Consider the following 22,993-nt stretch of genomic DNA (forward strand, 5'->3'; position numbering starts at 1 on the left):
CTAAAAACACTTTTTACAGTATGTTACAGTATTTTTTGTATTCCATAATTGTATGCCAAAACCTGTATGTAGCTTTAACTTGTATAAAAAATATTCTGGTGTTATGTGGGTTTATACATGTTTAATCCCCATTGGTAGAAACATAAACATATCTTCTGATGATCCACAATAGTTTCTGCCTATGAGGTCATTTGAAAAGAACTACAGAAACCCTATATGAGTTAAATGTCCAAATACTCCGTTTTCAGAATCTCAAAAGCTGTTGAGATTGTTATAGGGAGCAGTATGCACACAGAGTTCCTGAGAAACACTTCATAATTTTTTACAGATTTTAATTAAATTGGAGAGAAGAGAAGGATCTTTTCTACAACTTTAGTATGAAAGATTTTAAGAAACTAAAAGTATTAGACTGCATTAATGCAATCTATAGAAACAATGTAATGCAAAGAATTCTGCCTTGCTGCACACAGCCAAAGTATCAGTTTCAAATAATTCTCTCTCGCATATTTTTTTTCAATGACAGCAATAAAATGAACCCATACATGAACTTTTTAGACTCCCGCTTACCTCCCATAAGGAGAAATACCCTTCCAGACCTGCATACTTTCCAGTTTCTACTTATTCATTTCTACCCTTTTAAATTTTTCTGTGTTGTGATGTTGTAAACTGTTGCTTTTAATTAATGGCACTTTGAATCGTTTCACAGAAAGCTAACACGTTCTTTTTAGCATTAGGATTATAATATTCATTTACAAATACATAACAGTCACATTTCACAGAGGGATGCTGATCTAGAGGGTAGCACCAAATGCTGCCGCATTTGAACTAGGGGTTCAAGAGTAACCTTGTTCGGCTGCAAGAGATTTTAAGGTGTTGGTGTCTGCTGTGGGACCTGCAAGGTTGCTCTCGCTACATTACCCTTGCATACCTCCTCTCCCCCCGAACAGATGGCTACTGAGTGGAATTTCATTATCACTGGAATTTCCCTCGCAGCCCTGAGGCAATGTGCAATTATGGCTGACTGCCAAAAAAGGAAAAAGGCACAGCCTTCATTTGGTCTAATAAAAGATATCACCTCTGTCCACAAGCCTGATGCTTGGTTGCATTAATTTTGAGACAGAGAAAACAGCCGTTAGTCTCTTAAAGCTACCCACACATATTGGTATGTTCTTTTACCAAAGACACTCCGGAAAGTGTTGGGGGACTGAATTGTAGCCTGCTTGTTTGGATTTTGGTCCTTTCCTCTGAGGCACTGAGGAATTTTCCTTTTGCCTCTGAGTTGTTCCACCAGTGGGAATGATTAAAGAAGATGGACTGCTTTGGGGCTGCCATTGGAGGAACTAAACCTCTTCTTAAATTAATCCCTGGGTTCCTTGGGATGCCCGCACAACTTTCAGTTCACTTGTCATTAGTAAAACTGTGTCTGACAGCCTTCAATTATGTCTATAGTTTGTGTAGTAACGAGTCTGGTTTGGCTGCAAAGGCCCGGTGTTTAAGCATTTCAGTTCTACATTAACCTAAACTGTGTGGTGCTTTAAATTGAACGACCAATGTGTCTAGTTATGAAGAATAGTGAGAGTACTATGCTCCCCTTACTGTTCATGTGGCAGTTGTACATTGGAGGGCTCTGTACCAGCATTTCTCAACCTGTGGGTTGTGACCCAAAAGTGGATCACAAGAATATATGAAAGGGTCACAAACAAACTTTAAAAATGGATCAACAAACATTAAAAAATGGATTCTTCTTTAAAGGAGAAAAACATGGGAAACTGAGGGTTTTCCATTGCAGGCTGGTGGAGTTCCAGCCTGCAAGGGGCTGCTTGAGGCCCCTCCTACCCTACACCACCCCCCAGGAGTCGGGGTTGGGAGTGAGGGGCACTGGCAGGGCCAGAGGGCTGTTTTATACTTAAATTATTTACTGGGTTGGGACTGGCCATCAATGTTTACAAATGGGTCCTGGTACAGAAAGGTTGAGAACCATGGTTCTGTAGGGTATGGATATAATGCAGTAAACAGCCTTTCACTTATTAAATTACTTCCTTGCTATTTACAGGTGCTTGTCCTGCTTGGCAGAGCAGTGAATATTTTTCCACTTTCATACCTGATCAACTTCTTTCGTGATCATAAAATCACCCCTAAAATGATGTTCATTATGTGGTTTAGTGGTAAGTCTAAGTGCAGAGTATACATTAGGGGGTGGCAACATATGGCCCATGGACTAGCTCCATCCCACATCAGCTCCTAGGCTTGCCATCTTCAGTTTAGTCTCTGCTGCAGCAGAGGTGGCATCGCCAGAGTCTTAGCACCTGTTTTTTTTCTTTTTCCTTCACAGCATCTGTTAGACACTAGGGAGGTACAGGGGTGCAGTCCACAGTGGGAGATGAGTCACAAGTGGTGGCCTGCGGTTGCTAACCCCTGGTTTGCAGGATTGAAAAAAATGGCATGGTGTTTCATTGTACTAGCTCCTCTGCAACAGATCATGTCCTGTGGGTGGAGCAAAACTAAAGTGAACATTTTTGTGCTTCTCAAACCTAAGTTCAGCAGAACTTATCCTTATCTTGGAGGCCCATGTGGAGATAGTCCAGCCAGAATGATTCTGCAAAGCTGCTGCTTTTACAGTACCTTGTTTTGGGGATCCAGAGGCTGATAGATTTAATTTATTTAAAGCTTGGTTGTTTAGAAAGCCAATCAGGTGCTCAGGGTGATGGTCACAGAGTAAGGACCTATATGGCCTTAAAACATATATTTAGAAAAAGAGATTTCCAATGTGTTAAACACCATGGTGATTGAAGAAAATGCTGAAAATAAATCCTGAGGTTAATGAATGACCTTTTCTTTGATATATAAACTGTTGCCAGGTTTACGTGGAGCAATTCCATATGCCCTGAGCCTTCATTTGGGCCTAGAACCAATAGAGAAGCGACAGCTAATTGGGACCACAACAATCATCATTGTGTTATTCACAATTTTGTTGTTGGGGGGAGGAACTATGCCCCTGATCAGACTGATTGATATTGAAGACTCCAAAGCACGAAGGAGGAACAAGAAGGATATTAACCTCAGCAAGACTGAAAAGATGGTTTGTTCTTCTCTTATGTTTGCCATGTTTAAAAATGAATTATCTGTTTTTTCTCTTTAATTTCCATAGTAAGGGTCAATACATAGTAAATATACAGTGACATTTTCTACTGGAAAAAATTAAATGAAATAATACACTACAGTATAAAAATCATCATTTATAAATCCTGTAAAAGCATAACTAAACCAATATTTATGTGATCAGTTCTGTTCATGCACAGGGATTTGACATTATGGTTGACCTCGTCTAATTTTAAATTGATTGATCCAAATTACAGCCATCCCCATAAAAACGCAGGGCAGAAGATAGAGAATGGGCTGAATTGTATACAAAAGGAAAATAGCTAATAAAAGATATCACAGCTACCCAAAGAACTTTGTCCAGCGTATTGAGAGTTACATTCTTCAGGAGGGCAAGGGGCACATTAATCATAAGAGGCAGATGGAAGTTTTTAAAAAATACTTCAAAATAAAGCAAAGGTCATGAAAAGATGGTAGAGATGGCATCCGTATAACTAGAGCTTATTTTAACACAATATCTTGGCTAATCTGAAGTACTGCAGAATTCTGTCCAAAGGTTAGCTGTAATTGTAGCCTAAAATTTCACATTGTCTTTGGCACAATTAGTGATTAGAGAGAGCATAACTGTATCCCAGAAGACCTGTCTCCATTCCTGTGCTCTAGCCAACATACATGTAAGTTAGCTGCAGTGAGGAATAATTCAGTCCTGCACAAAATGTCAAGGCCTTTCTTTATATTCCTCAGAATCAGTTGACCTGTAACTTCTGTTTCACTTTTTGAGGAGGCCCATGCTACAATGTCATTTGTCATTTAGACAGTTTGAGAACCCACTGTTTCATCGCCACTATCTAATTAACATTATAATCACCTCTGCTAATTGTATCAAAGTATTGTAGCTTCATACAATGAGCTGTTAATGTTTCTGGATAAACTTGTCTTTAAAGTTATTTGACATTGCTAGCATGTGAGGTTTCCCTTGTTGCACTGTAAAATAAGGAACATTTGAGTCTCTTAAGTTGCAGCGTTAGTGGGGGATGAAATGAAAATTAATCATTGGAAATGGAGCCTTTCATCTTCAGACCAGTAGCTCACTTCCATTACAAATCAGTCAAAGCTAAAAGTTGCCTTCTTTATTAAGCTATTTACTAATTTCTATAAGGCATTGGGGGCCTTAGTCCAGATCCTAGAAGATGTATTGTTTAGATCAATCTTACTGTTTCTACAAGTGTTACTCAGCTAGGCAAAATGGCTTATTCATAGCAACCTACACTATTTCAGCATTTTTCTAGTATTTTCTTTCCTAAGAAGAAAGGAATTTAAGGATTTCTGATTGTTCTGTGATCTTTTAGGGCAATACCATTGAATCTGAACATTTATCAGAACTCACAGAGGAAGAGTATGAAGCCCAGTACATAAAGCGCCAAGACCTCAAAGGCTTTATGTGGCTTGATGCCAAGTATTTGAATCCCTTTTTCACTAGGCGGCTCACACAAGAGGTGAGTTCTACTTCCTTGGAAAAGAAACATTTGTGGTAGCATTGGTTTAGCATTCTCCTGAATTCCATTCTAAACCAATCACAGATGTGTACTGCAGGCTTGGAAATTTTGATTTGGGCAGAGTAATCTGACTAATATGGTACCTGTTCAGAGATAGTTGCCATGATCAAAGACCTGTCAAATGCAGACCCAGTAGAACCTACTTTCATTTTCTTGCTCTGTTCCTTTGCTAAAAGGCATTCATTTCAGTTTGCACTTCCTGTGCTGTTCTACAGAATTTGGCAGCAAGGGGTTGGCCAACCAAAGCTTGCATTCAGTTTCTACCTGGAATCCAGAAGGATAAGGCCAGCTATGCTTGGACAACAAAATGGCACTCGCGGACTCTTGAAATAAAATGAATCACTGAAGCTCCCGCTTCCCCCTAGCACATGTAGAAAAAAAGAAGATGTGGGGTCAGGACACCCAAACAGTATTGTGACTGCTGTGTCCCAGTGAACTGAGCCTTCTATAGAACATGGGGGGTGGGGAATATCCATCATCAAAATAATAATAGTTGAAAGTAATCACTGATGGATTGTATAATATTTTTAATTAGGAGGCATAATTGTGCATGTATTAGAGGGTGAGAGGTGTAGAAATTAGTATTTTGTGGAGATACACCAAGTAAATGTTCTATAACGCACATACATTTCTGTACCTAAATAACAGTTGCTCTTATTTTCTTTTGCCTTAGGACCTGCACCATGGACGCATACAGATGAAAAGCCTTACCAATAAATGGTATGAAGAGGTGCGACAAGGGCCCTCAGGGTCTGAAGATGATGAACAAGAGCTTCTATAGCAAGCTGGAAAAAGAATATGAGCTCTGATAACAGAGCACCAAAACATAGATATATGTAGCAAAAAGAGTCTGATTGCACAAAAGCCAGGGCATTAAGAACAAAGCCTGTGGGTTTCAGACTTGGTTTTGTGGTGTTGTGCTCAGTTTCACAGAATGGATACTCTGTGTTGGGTAAGATTACTCATTTGCTGGAAATGCCCTACAGTAGTACAGAGGCACATGGTGGGTTGAGCAAAGAGAACCATTTTTATGTCCTAATTTCAGAACACCTGTAAGTTTCACTCAGCCCATTCAAAAACCAAACCACATGCATTAAAATAATATTAATATTAAGAGTGCATGAAGGGTGTAGGTTTATTCCCCCTCATGGAATTTGCTGTATGCGTATGCTCCACAAAACAGAATGCATTACACTTTACCCTTTACTTTTTTAATACTTGTTTGCATTTAAGGGGAATTACGGTTTTATATTGTGAATTGTATCAACAATAGTTAGTGAATCTGCCTGGAATCAGTTTTGCATATTATGAATCCAGTTTTGATAACAATCACCTGATAGAAAGAAGATGCTGCATGTGTGCAGAAGTATCTTTTAAACCCTAGGTCCTTCTGCCGCAGTACTGGCTATATCGGCCGCTTACAGGCATTAACAAAAAAAGAAAAGTGCTTTACTAGAAAAGGCAGCATGTTAGTTTGACCAGGCTCTGCAGTATCTGTGTAGATTGGGTGCTTCCCCGGAGCTTTTTGGCACTTTTAGCTAAGTCTGATTCAGTCAGCTATTGGATAAAAGTCCAAAGCCCCACTAAAGCATTCAGTTTATATAGACATAGGACAAGCCAGGTCCAATTAATGTGATATCTCTTTTGGGTATGCCCTTTGCTCACCATGGGAGCACACCAAGTTTAAAGTAAAGCTTAATTTTGGGCAGAGGGGGTTAACATCTGTAAGTAGCCATCTTGAAATCTTTTTACATGGCGGGACCTAAACTGCATTTGAAAAACATAGATTTTTTTTTCACTATTTTTTTCTCTCATCTGTAATTTAAAACAATGGAACTTGTTTTTTTTTTTTTTAATTATATTAAGCCAAGGGTTTTTCCTGGCTGGTCCTATGGGCTTCTGATCTCAAACAGCAGCAGTCTGTGTTGATGGATTCTTAAATTTAAGAAGCATCAGTAGCAGGCTTTCCATATCATGTTTTATCTGAATTAATACAGAAGAAAAGCTCACAAGACTTTTTAATACTATGCATTGTTGAAACATCTTTTGGGAAATGCCAAACATTTAACCTTCCATTAAGTTGTCCAGCTGCTTTAATTTTTTTTATATGTTCATAGTGCCATGTAAAAACCTTTGGCACCCTAACCTCCTCCTACATGCCATGGTCAGCTTGAAAAAAAACTACATGCCATGATAACACACGCAGTGATTACCACACACTTTTATAGCCAATTTTATTGCCACCTGATCATTACCACATACATTTTCTGCAACTGTGTGCGCAGCTGCTGTTCTGTGTATGCAGATCAGTCATTCAGATGCACGTAGGACATGTGGTATAGCTTTTTTTCCTCCTCCTTTACTGGGTATTTTTGTCACAGATCTATTGTATATTTTTTCCAGGGGATTAAAAGACCTGTCAGGAATGTATTCAGAGAGCATAAATTCTGCGTTCTTAGTTGACTGAGTAGTTTTTTATGTGTGGATGTTTGGAGTCTGTTGTGGTATTTATAAAAATAAGGCAGCAGCTGGTGAAACCTCTGTGAGGATTCAATATGTTCTTCCCACTGTCAGTGGTATCAGATTAAAGTGATTAGGGAAGTGGATTAGGGTTTTGATTTCCTTTTCTATATATATACTTTGAAACTTGCCTTTTTACAGTGTCTGATGCTAGAAAGTTACTCTCAGCTCTAGATTAGCCATGCTTAAGTCCTTCAGTGATATATCATTAGCAGCATCACCCAGAGGTATGGGCGTCTTTCAGGTGTATTTCACGTTGACAGAAGTTTTGGAGGCTGATAGTCTTCTTCAATGGTAGCTGGGCGCACTGTCTGCACATTTTCACTTGTAAATTTCTGTATCTCATGAGAGAAAATGCACTTTTTCTGGTAACAAGGGGAGGACACTTTCTGTATTAATCAACCATGAAATGCACTTCATCTCTTGTCCTTATATGTAAGCAGACTGTGTCATGCTTTATGGAACTGCAACATGCATTAATGTGAGACTGTGAAAGAGAAAGAACAGCCTTTTTTGGTGCTAAGCACTGAAAAATGACCTCTTGCATGCTTTTTAAGAGGAGAACAAATCTTTAAAAAAAATAAAAAAGGTTTCTTCATCCTCTTTGGCAACAGTAAATTTAATTAACCTTTTTGTTACCAGTACATACTTACTAGGGGTGTGCGCTTGCACACATAGAATATGAAAACTGAAATTAGAGAAACATGAGGCAAGAGAGAGAGAACGTGTGTGTGTAAATTTTGTATAGCTGTTTTTTCAGGTGCCCATCCAGAGCAACTGGCTCCATTTTTTTATAGGTTGTTGAATCTGCTCACACAAGGAATAGTCTAAGCCAAGGCTGCTCAACTGGCAGTTAATGTGCAGCCCCCAGGCTCTTACCCAGCCTCTGCTGCCTCTATCACTCTACCTGCAATAGCAGCCAGAATCTCCAGGCTTCCCCTTCCTCCTCCAGCTGCTGCTTCCTGCCTTCGCAATACGAGGCCTTCACTGGTGCAGCTGCTGAGGCATGTGCCCCCCCACAGGCTTAGGCGTTGGACAGCCCTGGTCTAAGCTATTAGGGCCAGCAGGCCATTTTGAGATCATTTAGGGCATGAGGATTTTTTTCTACTGTGTTTATTTTGTTTGCAAGAAGGTAGATGTTATATCTGTAAATAGGTAAACATCGCATTTCAGGCCAGTCTTTCCCAGTTCAAACAGTTGAGGTTTGGGTAGTAGTTTTGGGGGGTGCACAGTGTTACGCACTAGCACCTAAATAGGAACTAAATAGCTGAAGTAAATTTTCAGTCACTGAAGAGATTTTTTTGTGGTTTTGACATTGGGTCATTTCTGCTTTCTGTTAACCAGTAGCAGGCACCTGTTTCTGAGAGTCTCGTGTTATAGGACACACAGGCAAAGGAGTGCCCACAGCAGCTCATGCCTGAAGCTTGCAGAGCCACCTTGAGCCCCTCTGATCTTGCATTGTCTATGCTGATCATAATCTGAAGGCTTTTCTAAATTTATACCAGTTGCAATTCCTCCAACGGACTGTTAGCAGACATGGATTTCTGTGCCCCTTTTTTCCTAGCCATTCTCCCTGTTAGCAATACTAGATTTTTCATTGCTACACTACCACCCCACACTGGAGAATCCCCTGTACTGGTCTGCTTGTCCTGGAGCCATTATATGGGGTTTAGAGTCACTTTGTAATGGGAATGTAACAGAAGGCAGCCAAAGATCAGAACCACCATTCTCAGTTATTTGATTATTCCAGTGAAAGAAGAAGCTAACTAAAATGGATGAAAGGTCTGCACTAATATAACTTCCTTAAAAGACTGATCTAGTTCATTCATTCTGTTGACTTGGTCATTTCCTGCCCTCTGCTGGCAATTTGTGAAAATGCATTTAGATCTAGTTCACGAAGCATTTGCCGGTAGGAATTTAGTATCCATTTACATTTAACTAATGAACTGAAATATCTGAAATTAATTAAATGAGCCTGGAACTCTTTATTTAGAGGAACTCTTTTTTTTTTTTTTAATTAAGAGGCAACTATATTAATGCTTTAATATGGAGTTTAATGGATTTATCAGAACCCCCCTTCCCCCCAACAAAAACCAACTTACATTTATGAGGGAGAAATGGTTTTGAGATTATACCACATGATTGGCCGTCGGGACTTCCAGAGTCTCGTCGCTGCTCTGCTTTGGGCTCTGACTCTGTAACCTCATGCACGACATTTCACTTATCTAGGCCTCAACTTTCTTATCTATAAAATGGTTTCTTATCCTATAAAATGGTTTTATCTGGTTTTCACTTCTTAGATTACAAAAGACTTTTCAGAGACCCTGTACAGCTTCACTATACATTTTCAGCACTGCAGCTTTGATGCCAGCCCCCTCCTCAAATGAATTTTGAGACAGTAGCTTGTAGGCATCGAAGCAAACTAACAGGTCACAAATATTAGGCTACAGTCTTTCTTCTTGCAGTCCCTGGGTATGTTTTATTCCGTACTATGTTGGATTCAGGTAGAGAAATACTTGGTTTTGTCCCTTTTTCTTTTGCAAATAACTGATTTTTCAGGTTTATGTTTAAATACTTTGGCTTTCGGTGACACTCGTTACTCTAGTGTTAGCAACTCTCAAATATTTGGGCTTTCTCTTCACAAACGCTGGGAGGCAAATAAATATGTAGATAGTTACATCCCATTTTGCATTTGATGATTCCTTTAGTACGGTACTTTGCATTTTTCTGTGTTGAATTTCATCTGGTTGATTTCAGATCATTTCTCCAGTTTATCAACATTATTTTCAATTCTAATCTTATCCTCCAGAGGGCTTGCAGCCATGCAAAGCTTGATGTTGCTTGGTATCAAGCAACTTACATGTTACTTTTCATAAGTGAACACCCTGTTTCACCCTCCAAGCAGTTAATGAAGGTACTAAATAGAGCTGGACTCAAAGACAGACCTGTGAGAGTCCCGGTGATTGTGGCAGTGAAGTATGGATAGCTGCTCTTGTACATGCACCCCATAATCATCTCATTTGAGTCATATTTCTGAAGTACACTTATGAGTGTCATGTGGGAGGGTGTTAAATGCCTTCCTAAAGTTAAGATACAGTATTTCCTCTATGCACTAAGCTAGTTATCCTTTCAAGATATTGAGTGCCTTTCCACTTGTTGAAGTTAGATTGACTGATCTGTAATTCTCTGGGTCTTCCTTTCTCCCCTTCCTAAAAATACGTTTTCTGTTTCCCTGTTCCAGCCCTTCTGGACTGCCCCCATCCTCCATCAGCTCTCAAGGATCATCGCTGGTGGTTCAGAGATTGTTTCAGTTGTTTCTTTAAGGACTCAAGGGTGAATGTCATCAGGCCCTGCTGACTTGAATATGGCTATCTTACCTAAATAGTCTTTCATCTGTTCTTCCTCTATTCCAGACTGTACTCCTACCCCTCTGTGCTTAATATTGATTGTACTAAGTATCTGGTCACAACTGAAGACTAAAGCAAAAACCCATTGAACATTTCAGCCTTCTCTGAATTAGTTCTGTAATTTCCTCACTTTCTCCTTCAAGTCGTGGTCTTTTACTTTCCTTCGTTCTTCTCTTACTCGTAGCATGTTTATGGAACATTTTTGTGTTGCCTTATACCAACTCCCTTGCTAGCTTTAATTCATTTTGTACCTTTGTTTTCTGCTTTGGATCACACATGCTTGTGCTCTTCTTTAGTTCTCTTTCTTATCGGTACAACCTTGTTTCCATGTTTTGTACATTTCCTGTTTGATTTTCAGGTCACTAAAGAGCTCTGGACACATCCTAATAACTAAGATAGAAATAAATCTTTCCTTCCACATGGGGCAGTCTTAGAAAGTGCCAGCTCCCCTGAATTTCTTTTTCCCTTTGAAATTTTTCTTATGAGATTTTACCTTCCAGCTGAATTCTGTTTTCATTTTCTTTTTTCCTAATGTCCTTTCATCTCCTGAGAGCACAGTTAAGGCCTGCCTGAACTCCAGTGTTTGCTTGCCTTTGACAAGGATCTGTACATGTGGTTTTCTGTTGTTTCACCTTTAAATCATTTGCTGACCTCATACATTAAAACATTTCTGCAGCAGGTCCCCTCTTCCCACAGATATGAGCAGAAGATCTTGGGGTAAAATAGATGCTTACTAATGGAGTGGTGTCTGTTGGCACTGGCTGTAGCTGTCTGACCATAGGGAGTACCTAACATACTTGACACAAGCAAGCTAACGCATCTCAGCTAACAGGGCTTTTCGCTTGGGCATGTGTCTTTGAACAGCCTATTTTACAGGCCAGAAACAATTTTGCAGCACTAGCAGAAAAATCTTCAGCTAAAAGCCAGGCTCCGCTGCTCCTCTGGGTATGTTCTAGCAATGTGATGACCTTGAGACTGCTGCTCAGAGTGGTGACAGGCTGTAAAAATCATACAGCTCCATAATGAAGTCACAAACCTTACAGCTTTTACCCCAAACCCTAATCCTCAGGCTTTTGACAGTAACAAATACACACTTGTCCTCTTCTCCCATACAAAATTCTGAGTGAACACGGGGCCAAATTTTGCTGGTGGTTACATTGGCATAATGCTATGACTGACCAATTTGGGAAGCAGACTTCAGAACAAATGACTGAAAGTGTCCAAACTCTGCTAAAAATCAGATCAAGGTAACATTAACAAAAAACTATGAGAAAGTAACCACTTCTGTGGTACCTACGTATCAGTATATTTGCAGCTCCTGTCATGATAATAGGGAGGGATCCTCAACTAGGCAAACCCCCAGTGGGACTGTAAAGATCAGTAGTAACTTGTTTTTAGTTGGAAGTAACTGAGAAAGAGGGAGTTTTTTGAAACCCCAGTGAATGAGCACACATTTGTCAAATTAAAACATTCTTGATCCATTTATTTTCCCTGCTATCTTGGAAGTAAGTGAATTTCCACACTACCCTCACTGCACAGCAGTCTATTGCATGTCACTTACAACATTTTTATTTAAGGAGGCTTGGTGAGCATTTTGGCTGTTGTATTTCCGCATCAAACATTTCCAGCTGTTCAGAGCTTCCACTTGAATGGCTAAACCATAGAGCAGCTCATGACGGGTCACTTTAGCCTTTGGCTTTCTCTGGCAGCGAGCAAAAAATGCTGTTTGTCATCTTTCTTGGGGGCGAAGCTGTCCTACTTTCTGCTTAAAGGAGCAGGTTTGGTAGATATTAATCTCTGTGGTAGATTTTTCAAGTGTCAACAATTTTAATAATCAGACAGATTATGATGGATGGCAAATAGGAGGGGTGAGGGACATGGCAAAGGAATGTTTTTGCCTCCTTCCATGATTTTTCTAAAGCAACACATGAAGAAAGTTTTTTCCAAAGTGATACAGGGGTATGACCAGCAAGAGTGTAGGAAAGAAATAAATGTAGCATTTACTCTGAGCAGAGTGAAGCCCATAGATGCTTAATTTATATTGGGTTAGAAATGTGTGATGCCTCTTTCTTTTTATCTATGCCCATTTGTTTTTGCATATGAAAAATATGCAGTTACACATTCACAAGACTGGTTCAAAACTGAATAGCTTTCCTATACTCTCTTCACCTATTTTGCGATAAAGCCAAGGTGATGCTTGATTAATTTAGGTCGTGTATCATTGGAAGCTGTTTATAGAACTGTTCTATACGCGTTCTGGGTGTTTCACTGGAACATTTCACCGTAGACTTACAGACAGAACTGATCAAGTTTTGTTCTTGAAGAATTGAACTGTTTTGGTCTGTTATTAAGATGTTGTATGTTGAATAGTAATGCTGCATTAGAGTTACTGCTGCGAGCTGCCATCACATGAAAGAAGCCAGAAATATCCAGGCATGACTTTGAAGTGAGTGGCGTTTCACAGTTAAGACTTTTAGTTTCTAGTTTCATGGAGTATGTTCTTACTTGAGAAGCTCAAGGATACCCTCAGAATAAGTGAGTTTGCTTCTAAAATTAGGCTTCTCAGGTTCCAGATCTGCATATACCGGTACTACTTCTGCCCACTTTATTGAGTAATTTTCTGAATACTTTTTCAAATATTTATTATTTGGTCATAACTCTCCTAAGAGGGTTTGGGAGGGAGCTTTATAACATAATTGTTTTGTTTAGATTTCAAGAGATTGGTAGTACAAGGATAATGACATGGAAATTTCACTTTTTTAAATTGTTTTTTGCAAAATTCACCAGTTTTAAATTACCTTATTTGCATGCATAATCATGGATTTATGTGCATATTAATCCCCAAATTCTAGGAATATGGGTCCAGATACCTTTAAAAGATTGCCTTATGACTTTCACTAGATTTCTGATTCTTTCAGTTTTTATTAACAGATTCCTGTGTTTGTGAAATCTAACATTGCAATTCCCATCTTGATTTGCATTGAGTTTTTAGTAAATGTGTATTGTTTGGCAATGGGTGTGTAGAATCCATATGGTTGCATTTGCCTGAGCAATTTAAACTTCAAGAAGTTGTAAATGGAATAGAAAATTTATTTATTTTTAAATAAAAGTTGTCACTGAAAAAGAAGCAGGTGTGTCTGATTCTGCAGGGTTTGTAACCTTTTGTGGCTCTGCTGGTTAATATTCCTGATTTATTCTAGTTTCTGCACAATTATTCTTTATGGTGCTGTCATTAGTGCCTGTGTGCTAAATAGAGCCCAAATAGTGTGAGAGAGCTGCAGCTTGTATTGCACTAGTAGAAATCACTGATGGAAGACACCAAATAGTTCACCTTTCTTCCAGCTGAGATTGATCTATGTGTATTTTTTAGATGGTGCACCATGACTCTCAGCTCACACAAAGACCACTTCCCCTGTGCAGCCATGACCTATGTAGTACATTGAATTCTAGTTTCAATCCTTTACTTTCCGGCTCTCCCATGAGTTCAAAGCACAACTGCTTAGTTCTGTTGCTTTCACATATTCAGCTATTTTCCCTTCCCTCCCCATTTCAGACAGTGTCTTTAAATCCTGCCTGTGTAGCATTAGTTAAAAAATATACCTTAAGTGCAGAAAAAATATTGGGGGAAAAAATTGGAACAGCTTTAGCAGGGCTCTGTAGTAAGAAGTGAAGCCTAGCCCCTTGAGGTCACAGGTTTGGATCCTGCCCAAGTCCTCATCTCAGTTCTTTGTTATTCAACTTGACCTGGGTTGGTGATCTAGGTCGGACTAGATGATCTACTCAGGTGCCTCCTGACCCTTGAAACTATGAAACTATCTCCGTACACTCAGGTGGGCTAATATACACACTGACAGAAGACAACCATTGAATGAGCATAGAGCCTGCTGTCTAATCTCTTGATCCTGGAAGTCAGCCTTTCAAGAAACTAGTGAGGAAATGTGCATCACCACTCTTGTTTCACAGATAAATAGGACACCTAGGTTCCAGACACTCCTTTCTCCAGACAGCAAAGTTGTGTTGATGTACCCAAGTTTAACTAACTCAAAATTTAATTTAATTAAATTGGTGGGACTCCATTGTGTGGGCACTAAATCATTTTCTGACTGTCTTGTATTAATTTAGTTCAAGTTAGTAAGGAACCGGATATTGTACCGTGAAGACCAGCTTATCTGACTTCCCTTAGACAAAGTTATAAACGCATTTCTTTAAACACCTGAAGCAGTTCAGAGAAACTACTGATCTGGGGCTTTTCTTTGGAAAAAAATGACTGAAGGACTCTTCCATATGTTTTCCTACTTGCTGTTTAGGATGATATTCCTTTAAGTCAGCCCATTTATGAAAGAAAGTTGAACTACTTTCTTTCAAAAAGGATTGAAGCTTGACCTTCTCTCTTGAATCATGTATTTATTTAAACAAGAATAATTGTTAATTTTTGTATTTTCATAAAATCTAGGAGCTCTGTTGATGGGCCAGGACCCTATTGTGCTAAGTGCTATATAAACCCCAAAAAGACTATAATCCCTATCCACTCTGCATAATAATCTGTGTTGCACATAGGATGCTGCTTTGCGGCTGTAGCCAGGGGTGATAGAGCCCTTTGCAATGTGATTTGAGTTAGCAAATTAAAAAGAATGGCATGCTCCACCTACAAACTATGGAGCCTCCTTGAATTAAATCATTAGAAAAATCGGATTGTGAAATTATTAGTATGCCAAGGCAGAAGCATAGTGCTATTAACGTGGGTCCTAGACTTGTCACCTTGATTTGGAATTCAACAGGCTTCAAGGTCTTTTGCCTCCCTGGCTAGGGACAGAAGTTACACATAAATCAGTTTAAGTGATCAGAAACTGGCTTAAATTTGTAACGGAACATACGTTCAGTGCACATAAATCAGTTTCAAAATGGCCGAAGGTGGTTTAAGATAAACCTGGTTGAATGTAGTATCAGACTTAACTGATTTGGTTTAAAGCGGTTTATGCAATGTCTGTCCCAGCCCCCTTCCTGGTTCAAGTTAAATCACAGTCCCCCAGCATCCCAGCATGCTTTGCAGCCCTGGGCTGAGCTGTGCTGTCTGCTCCAGAGAGCAAGGCTGGTCCCCCTCTAACTGGAGCAGGGGTAGGGGTGTGGCCAGACACCAGGCTGGCATGGCCCCCTGAGGCACAGGGAGCAGGGAGGGGGTTTATTCCCCCCTCTCTCCCTTCTCCCACTGGGAGACAGCAGCCAGGGTCTAGCAGCTCCTGAAGCAAATGGAGAGAAGGAAGGGGATTTAATCTCCCCTCTGCTGCCTGGAGCAGCTGGAGTCTGCCTGTCTGCCAAGCAGCCCCCGTCAGCCATGCCCCTCCCCACTCCAGCGGCAGGGACAGAAGTGTGGCCAGAGCTCACCTGGGGCTGGGGCTGCAGGGCAGACAGGGGCCAGCCCATGCTGGGCCGCGGGGACTGGGCCCTTCCCAGCAGGTTGCAGCTCAGGCTGGGGCTGCAGGGGTTGCGCTGCCAGATTGGTCCTGGCTCCCTGTGCCCAGGCCAGGTGGGGCTGTCATGTCCTAGTGGCTGCCACTCTGCATGGGCAGGGCCTGGCCAGGTAGCGGACTGCCCGGGCCAGCTCAGAGGTGCCAGCAGGCCCTGAGCCTGGCAGCCGCCTGTTGCAGCTGCCACTGTGCCCCCTGTGCCACACAGCACCCAGCAGCTGCAGTTGCATCACAAGCTGCATGCTGGCTAGGGCCGAGCAGGCTGTTTTGCCCCTCTTGCCTCCAGCTGCTGCCGCCATGGCCGCTGCTGCTGCTGCTGCTGCCCCTGCTGCATGGCACTGCTCTGGGCGGGCAGGTAGGAAGCTTCAGCCCCGCAGCATCTGCCCAGCGCAGGGGGCTCTGGCTCCAGTCCTGGTTCCTAGATGCCTTCTGCCTGCTCTGCCCGCAAGGGCTGCTCATCATGCCAGGCAGGTGTAGTGGGTGGATAGCAGCTGGATCTGGAGCCAGAGCTTCAAGCGCTGGGCTGGAGTTCCCGCTGCCCCAAGCAGCACTGTGCAGGGTGGCAGGAGCAGGAGCTGCAGCTGGAGGCGAGGGGAGAAGAGCAGCCCTGCTGGGCCAAGCCGGCTTCCCCACCCTCTCCAGCCCAGCCACGCAGAGCAGCCACAGTAGAGGCAGGAGTGGGAAGGGGGAGTAGCTGCTGGAGGCAAGGGGAAGCTGGCTTGGCCCGGCAGAGCTGTTCTGCTCCCCTCACTTCCAGCTGCAGCTCCTGCTCCTGCCACTGAAGCAGTGAGGGGGCAGTGACCCTGATGGGGGCAGGAGCCCCTGTCCTGGTGTCCCGGGAGCTCAAGCCTCTTCCCAGCAGGGGGCTGCGCTGCAGGCAAGGGCAGGGCGATCAGACCTGCCGTAGTCTGTGGAGTGAGAGGTGGCGCTGAGGCTCGGAGGGGTGGCCATAGCTCCCCAAGCCCCCCCTAGTGCCACTGCTGCTTGCCCCACGCAATGTGGCAGATCTGCAAATCCTGCCCCCGTGCACAAAGTGACCCCCGCACCAGGAAGAGGTTAACACTCCAGGGAGCCATGAGAAAGGCTGCTGCCTCCATCAGGATCACTACTACCTCACTGCTCCAGCAGCAGGGACCAAAGCAGGACCAGAGGCTGGCAGGCATGGCCCCTTAGGCGAGGGGGCATGGAGGAGGGTTATTCCACTGTTCCCCCCATGCAGGCAGCGATTGGCAGTGGCGGCGTTCAGGGCTGGCAGATCCCAGCTGCAGTTCCCCGGGGGCAGAAAGAATAAACCCCCGCCCTGTCCCCTCTGCCTCAGGCGACCATCCTGGCCCAGCTCTGGCCTCACCCCTGCCCCTGCTACTGTAGCAGCAAAGGGGGAGCATTGGACAGATCCTGGTTTGGGGCCTTGATGGTGGGACAGGGAGGGAGGAATTAACACCCCCCCCCGGCCAGTTCACTTGGGGCTACTGCGGGGGCTGGTTATGCCCCCCAGCACAGCTTCCCTGCAGCCAAGGGCTGCTCTAGCACCCCCCAGAGCCTGGCTTGAGCCACTGCAGGCATGTGCCTGCATTTCCAGAGTTAATAGTGAATGTCTATTCACTTGAAAACTGGTTCAATCTAGGCAGGCTAGACTAACCTGCAAAGATTGAATCAATTCAGGTTCTGGCTTTTTGAATGTCTGTCCCTAGCCCCTGTGGACCACGCTTCCTTCAAAACCAAGACTTTGCAGTCCAGGGTAAATAAAAGTCCTTTGCCCAGTACAGGTTAAATTTCTTTGTTTAAAAGACAAGTACCTGCCACTAGAGGGTAGCAAGGATTCATACCGAGTGCCTTTGTGTGTGAATGTATGTTGGCTAAATTTCCAGAGTTGTAATTCTGCTTCTGGCAGCAATAGAGTGGAGATGTTTAATAACCAAAGTGTATCAGTTACTGAGCAGTCTGATGCCACACTCAAACAGCAGCTCTCCCAAAAAGAGAGAGTAAGAGAGAGCGCAAGAGTGAGAACGAGCTTGCAGGTGAACCCAAAGGCTAGATCCTCAGCTGGTATACACCTTCGGTGCTCCATCAGTGTATTCTTGATCACAGCCAGAGCTATGACAGTTGGCACCACTACATTGCATTTTACTTGTCTTCACACTGAAAGTTGTCGAGGACAGATAACGGGACAATGTTTCAGTTCTTTTTTCAGATTTCTAGGCCTTAAACTCTGTTATGTGAATCCAGGTTACTTGTGTGTATCCCAGAGCGGGTTGGATCCCTGTGATGTGATGAGGGATGCTCCACCTATAAGTCATGTGATGTGATGAAAAATTTGAAGTACAGAATTTGTCAGCATCCCATGGTTGTATATTAAAGAGATAACTGTTGTAGCCAGATTTCAGCCTGGACAGAGGACAGCTTTTCCTATCCTTGCTGAAGAGAGGTAGATATGTTGAGTGTAGTATTAGAATAAGCTGGATAGTGGAGCTTAGCAAAATAAATATAATTATGGACATATTCATGACTAATTGTCTTAAAGGAAATAAATACACCATCTTAGGTATTAGTATTGAAAGCAACATTTGTTCATTACTGATGGTAGCAATTTCAGTTAGGGTCATGCAAGAGGTAGAAAAATGGTCTCTTTGTTGAAGTTACTACAGGATGGATTTGGAAGCTGAGTTCAATCATTTTTCAGGGCAGGTGCTTGGCATTTGGCTTGGATGGTTTAGGGATGATCTTACCTTGAGCTGTGGATGACCACCTCCTAAGACACCTTCCAACCCTATTTTTCTACGATTGTACTTATACAACAAGCTTCTTGAGTGGCCTTGGGCAAATTGCTTACGTTCTGTCTTTTTTCCTCCCCATTGGGACAACAAAGATGACAATCCTTCATCTGTGCCCAGTCTTGAGGCCTCTAACCACTACAGCAGTCCAGGCAGTCATGCCATGTTGAATGTCTGGGTAGAAAATAGGGTCTTATTTTTAAAGCAAATCAGCCATAGCTGATAGATAGCTACTACTTAGCTTTCCTTGTAGCTGTGGGTGCTATTGAACACACATGACCCAAGTCAGTTGTGACAACTTAGCAGGGGAAACTCCTGTACAAAATTCCCCTGATGGCAAATCACCTTTATAGACGGTTTTATTTTTGATTTAGCACAAAAGTGCACAAGCAAAGGGAAAAGGTGTTTTCCTGGTGAAGCACATAAAACAGGAGTCAGCAACATCTTTATCCACATCCCTGTTCTTGGCCCACTTTGGTTTCAGCAGCATTGGCTTTTTCACATGAATACAACAAATGAAAGGACACCTTCTGCATAGATGCTTCTGAAATCGCTGCATCACTGTCGCATCATTTCTTCTGCAGTTGCTGCCTTTAGACTTTCTTCCTCTTGGTCTGCACTGGTGCATGGAATGAGAACAGATGTTAGAGCAAAGGAATGAGCACAAGGCATCACAGATTTGTAGCTCCACATATGAAAAGCACGTTCACAGTTTCAGCGTGCAAGGGGCTTTGAGAGAGCAAAGAGCTGTGCCAGGGACACAGAAAGAAGGCAGCCTGTTCTTGTACCCCAAACAACCGTCACACTCATGATCAGCGTTGGATTCCAGAGCAGCTAATGCAATTTAACTGCAACCCCAAGAGCTCCTGGAACTTAGCCATGGCAAAGGACTCGATCTCCGGAGGGCCTATTCTCTGCTGCTGTTCCTTGCTGGGCACCATGAAGTAGGCTGGCAAAAGCAGGCATGTTTGGTTATCAGAAAGCAAGTCTGTGTGCCAGTTTGAGGGGCACAGCACGAGGAACTGGCATTGAGCAAACGGGGGAAGGGAGCTCAATATATATTTGATGTTCAATCTCAGCATGAATGGAAGTGCTCCAGGCATGCAAAGAAATTGCCATTTGAGCAGCTCTGCTGTGGCAGCACATTTTTAAGCGGTGGCTTTTTAATTTGTTTAAACTTCGCTTATTTAAAGCTATTAAGCTCTAAACATGCAACACTAGCCTTTCTTATGGGGGTTAATTGCTCCAGCTAAAAACAGTGCTTGATGTGAATGGTATCACTGCCTGGTACTCGCTGCAGGAGGAGGTCATGCCAGGGGATTTCTTGGAATGCAACCCACATCCAAGCTGTGCCTTTTTTATTGTTGTTATTTAGAACCTCTTGGCCTACACGTGGCTGGGACCTGGCCATGGGAGAGAGCACGCTGGGTGGATGTGGCATCGGAGACAGGTGAGCTAGGCACAACTTGGCTTTCCCTGGGAGTTCTCATTTTGGATTGCTCTTGTTCAAAGTTTGCACGATTGAGCAGGCCCCACAGTGGACCTAGCGGACTGTCCCCCACAGGTCAGCCCTGGTGCCTTTCCTCAAGCAAGAGTTGAGGCAAAGCTGTTTTGTATGGAGGAGTTGCAAAACCTGCACTAGGATTTCTGTCATCAGTGCAGAGTGATTCTGTGGGGGGAAACAATCCGACTAGCAGCATTAGTTGCTCTTTCAAGCTCTCTCTCCAGGAGGCAGATAAGTACTAGTATATTAGGTGCAAAAATCATTGGACTTTTACCAGGTTCTTATACCCAGCTCCTCCTGGAGCCTCTGCTTGGAAAAAGACTGAGTTGTATTTAACCTTTTAGCTCCTAGGAGTGTGCAGAGCATCAGGGCAATGCTGAGAGCAGAGTGATGCTGTCTGAGGGAGGCAGGTATACTTCTACCGACCTTGCTCCAGGGCCAGCAATCTCTACCCAGCTCTGGAGCATATGCTGTAAACACAAAGGAGTGTTGACCCCCTTTTTTGCTGCAAAATCTAGTGGGGCTGTGTCTGAAAAGAGCTTTGGGGTCTTGAGCAATGCAACCCTCCCTTCATACTGAACCACTGACCCCCAGGGCACTTTCCTCTGCAGGGTGAAGCACTGATTAATCATGTTGGTTTGCTGTGCAGCATCAGATTAGTATTTAAATTAAGATGCCTGGTAAATTAAAACATCAAAGAATGATAAGAAAGCAGTTAAACTAATTGCAGGACACTAACAGCAGCGGCCTAATCACCCCTGCTGGAAAGGACAGAAGAAGGACAAGGGAGTAGCACTTAAGGAGACATGAGGCTGTTGCATCCTGACCAGCACGGGGACAGGTCTCAAGCTGCCCGAGTAAGAGGGCTTGCTCCAAAGTCAGATGCAAAATGTGGGTGAGCTCCGCGATAGCCATTTTCCTGTCTACGAGTTGTGGTTGCTGGCTGGCATTGAAGTGGAGTTGGGACCTTCATCCTCAGTGTGATTTGATTTTTTTCCTTCATCTCCTATTGGAATCTGCCATTCTCTTTATCTGCACCACAGGATTAAGTGTCTTGGACTCTCCCTCCCTGGCTCCATCTGGAAACATCCCCTTTAACCTTCACTGCCTTTTATTTAAAGCTTCACCTCTTTAAAAATGCATCAGTGTGGGAACTGTGGCTAAACACAAGGTGGGGGTCAAATTCCTCCCTGGCCCGAGTCCAGTGAATTCAATGGAATTGCACCCATTTGAAGCAGGGCTGCATCTAGCCTCCCATGCCAAGGTCATATGTAACCTTCCCCAGTGGGTCTGATGAATTAGCATAGTCACCAAAATCCCACGTCTAGAGGATGCTTTGGAGGCACTGCACAAACCCCATCCTCCACTCCTCGAGTTATCACAGCTCTGGAGCTGTGGTCTCTCAGTAGGCAAAATCCCTCCCAGCTTGTTCTTGGGAATCTTAACTGCTGCCTGAGGTACTATGAGCACTTATGCACACCTGGGAGAAATCCCCACTCTGAAGACCTATTTGTGTGAGAAATCTGCACACATGTCTAAGTGTCATTGGTGCAGGAACTCTATTGTAACCTATTAACAAATGTCACAATGTGGCAGTGCATGCTATGATTTGTCCACTGTTAAAATGAAGCCACCTCTGAAGTGAGACTCCACATCTGTTTAACAGCACATATTGCTACTCAAGGGGTTAGGGTAAGTGACAATTGAGTAGTTTGGAGATGGAAAGGAAGTTTGAGGTAGACCTGATGGAAGAGCTGTAGCAGAGGCGACTAAGGCTGAGGAGCGATATAATAATTTTGTTAATGTTTGAAGGAGGTAAACAGCAAGGAGAAAAGACAGTATGACAGGTAGAGGGAGGGGGGATAAATTCATCCTGTTAATCCAAGTTAAGCAAAACTTCCTGGCAGCAAAATCTACTAGGGAAATGGATAGCATTTTTCAGGACATGTAGACTGTACCAGACAGAACCCTGGAAAGTTCCAGGTGACAGCCCGGTATCACTAGGGAGATGGACTAAGAGACGTAGCAGGTCTTCAGGCCTTACAATTCATCTCCTGCAAACAAAATAATCAGGATCAGAAATAGTAGTAAAACTTCTGGCTCCCTGTAACAGGTTGGCCTTCCCAGTGGCATTTTTGTTTTCTTGTGCAGCCTATGAGGGGCACCCTTGGAGTCCCTTAATGTTTCAATTCCATCTTAGCCCATTTTTACTCACCTGCCACATCTTGATGTAAATATTATTGAGGTGTTCTTATGAGCAGGAGACTGCCTCAGCCACCAGAGGCCTAACCCCTCCATCTGTCCCTAGCTAGACCTACCAGTTTAAACCCACCAGGTAGGGTTTGACTTGGAAGCTCTAGCTCTCTCTCCTCTTTGGGCCTGTGGTCCTCGACAGACAGACAAGCCAGGCCTTCTGGCCCCTTGTCACACTGCACCCCCTGGATGCCAAGTTAATTGGGTCTTCTGCCTCCTCAGGCTGAGAGCTTTCTTATACTAGCCAAGATCCCTCCACTGGGACCCAGCTTCAAAGTCCTGCAGCCAGCTCCGAGCTACTGGCACTATACAGCTGCACCCACTAGTGCATTAGGCCCTTTATGACCATACCCCAAGGTGCTAATGAAGCCACCTCCTCCTCCCCTACAGCCTGAACCACAAACCACCAGTTTATCAA

The 22,993-nt window shown here is 43.1% G+C and overlaps 1 protein-coding gene across 1 annotated transcript in view; it reads left to right on the top strand.

Moving 5' to 3' along the window:
- The window catches only part of SLC9A8 (solute carrier family 9 member A8), a 59,439-nt gene extending 50,189 nt beyond the window's left edge, over positions 1 to 9,250 (top strand). Inside the window, exons 13-16 of the mRNA XM_019548111.1 lie at positions 2,054 to 2,165; positions 2,859 to 3,079; positions 4,449 to 4,595; positions 5,329 to 9,250. Coding sequence (XP_019403656.1) covers positions 2,054 to 2,165; positions 2,859 to 3,079; positions 4,449 to 4,595; positions 5,329 to 5,436 — 588 coding nt within the window. The 3' untranslated portion in view covers positions 5,437 to 9,250. The remainder of the gene's footprint in view (positions 1 to 2,053; positions 2,166 to 2,858; positions 3,080 to 4,448; positions 4,596 to 5,328) is intronic.
- Positions 9,251 to 22,993: the final 13,743 nt, after the last annotated feature.

This window comes from Crocodylus porosus, unplaced genomic scaffold (assembly GCF_001723895.1).
Source record: "Crocodylus porosus isolate Cpor-Errol unplaced genomic scaffold, CroPor_comp1, whole genome shotgun sequence".
Classification (NCBI taxonomy): domain Eukaryota; kingdom Metazoa; phylum Chordata; order Crocodylia; family Crocodylidae; genus Crocodylus; species Crocodylus porosus.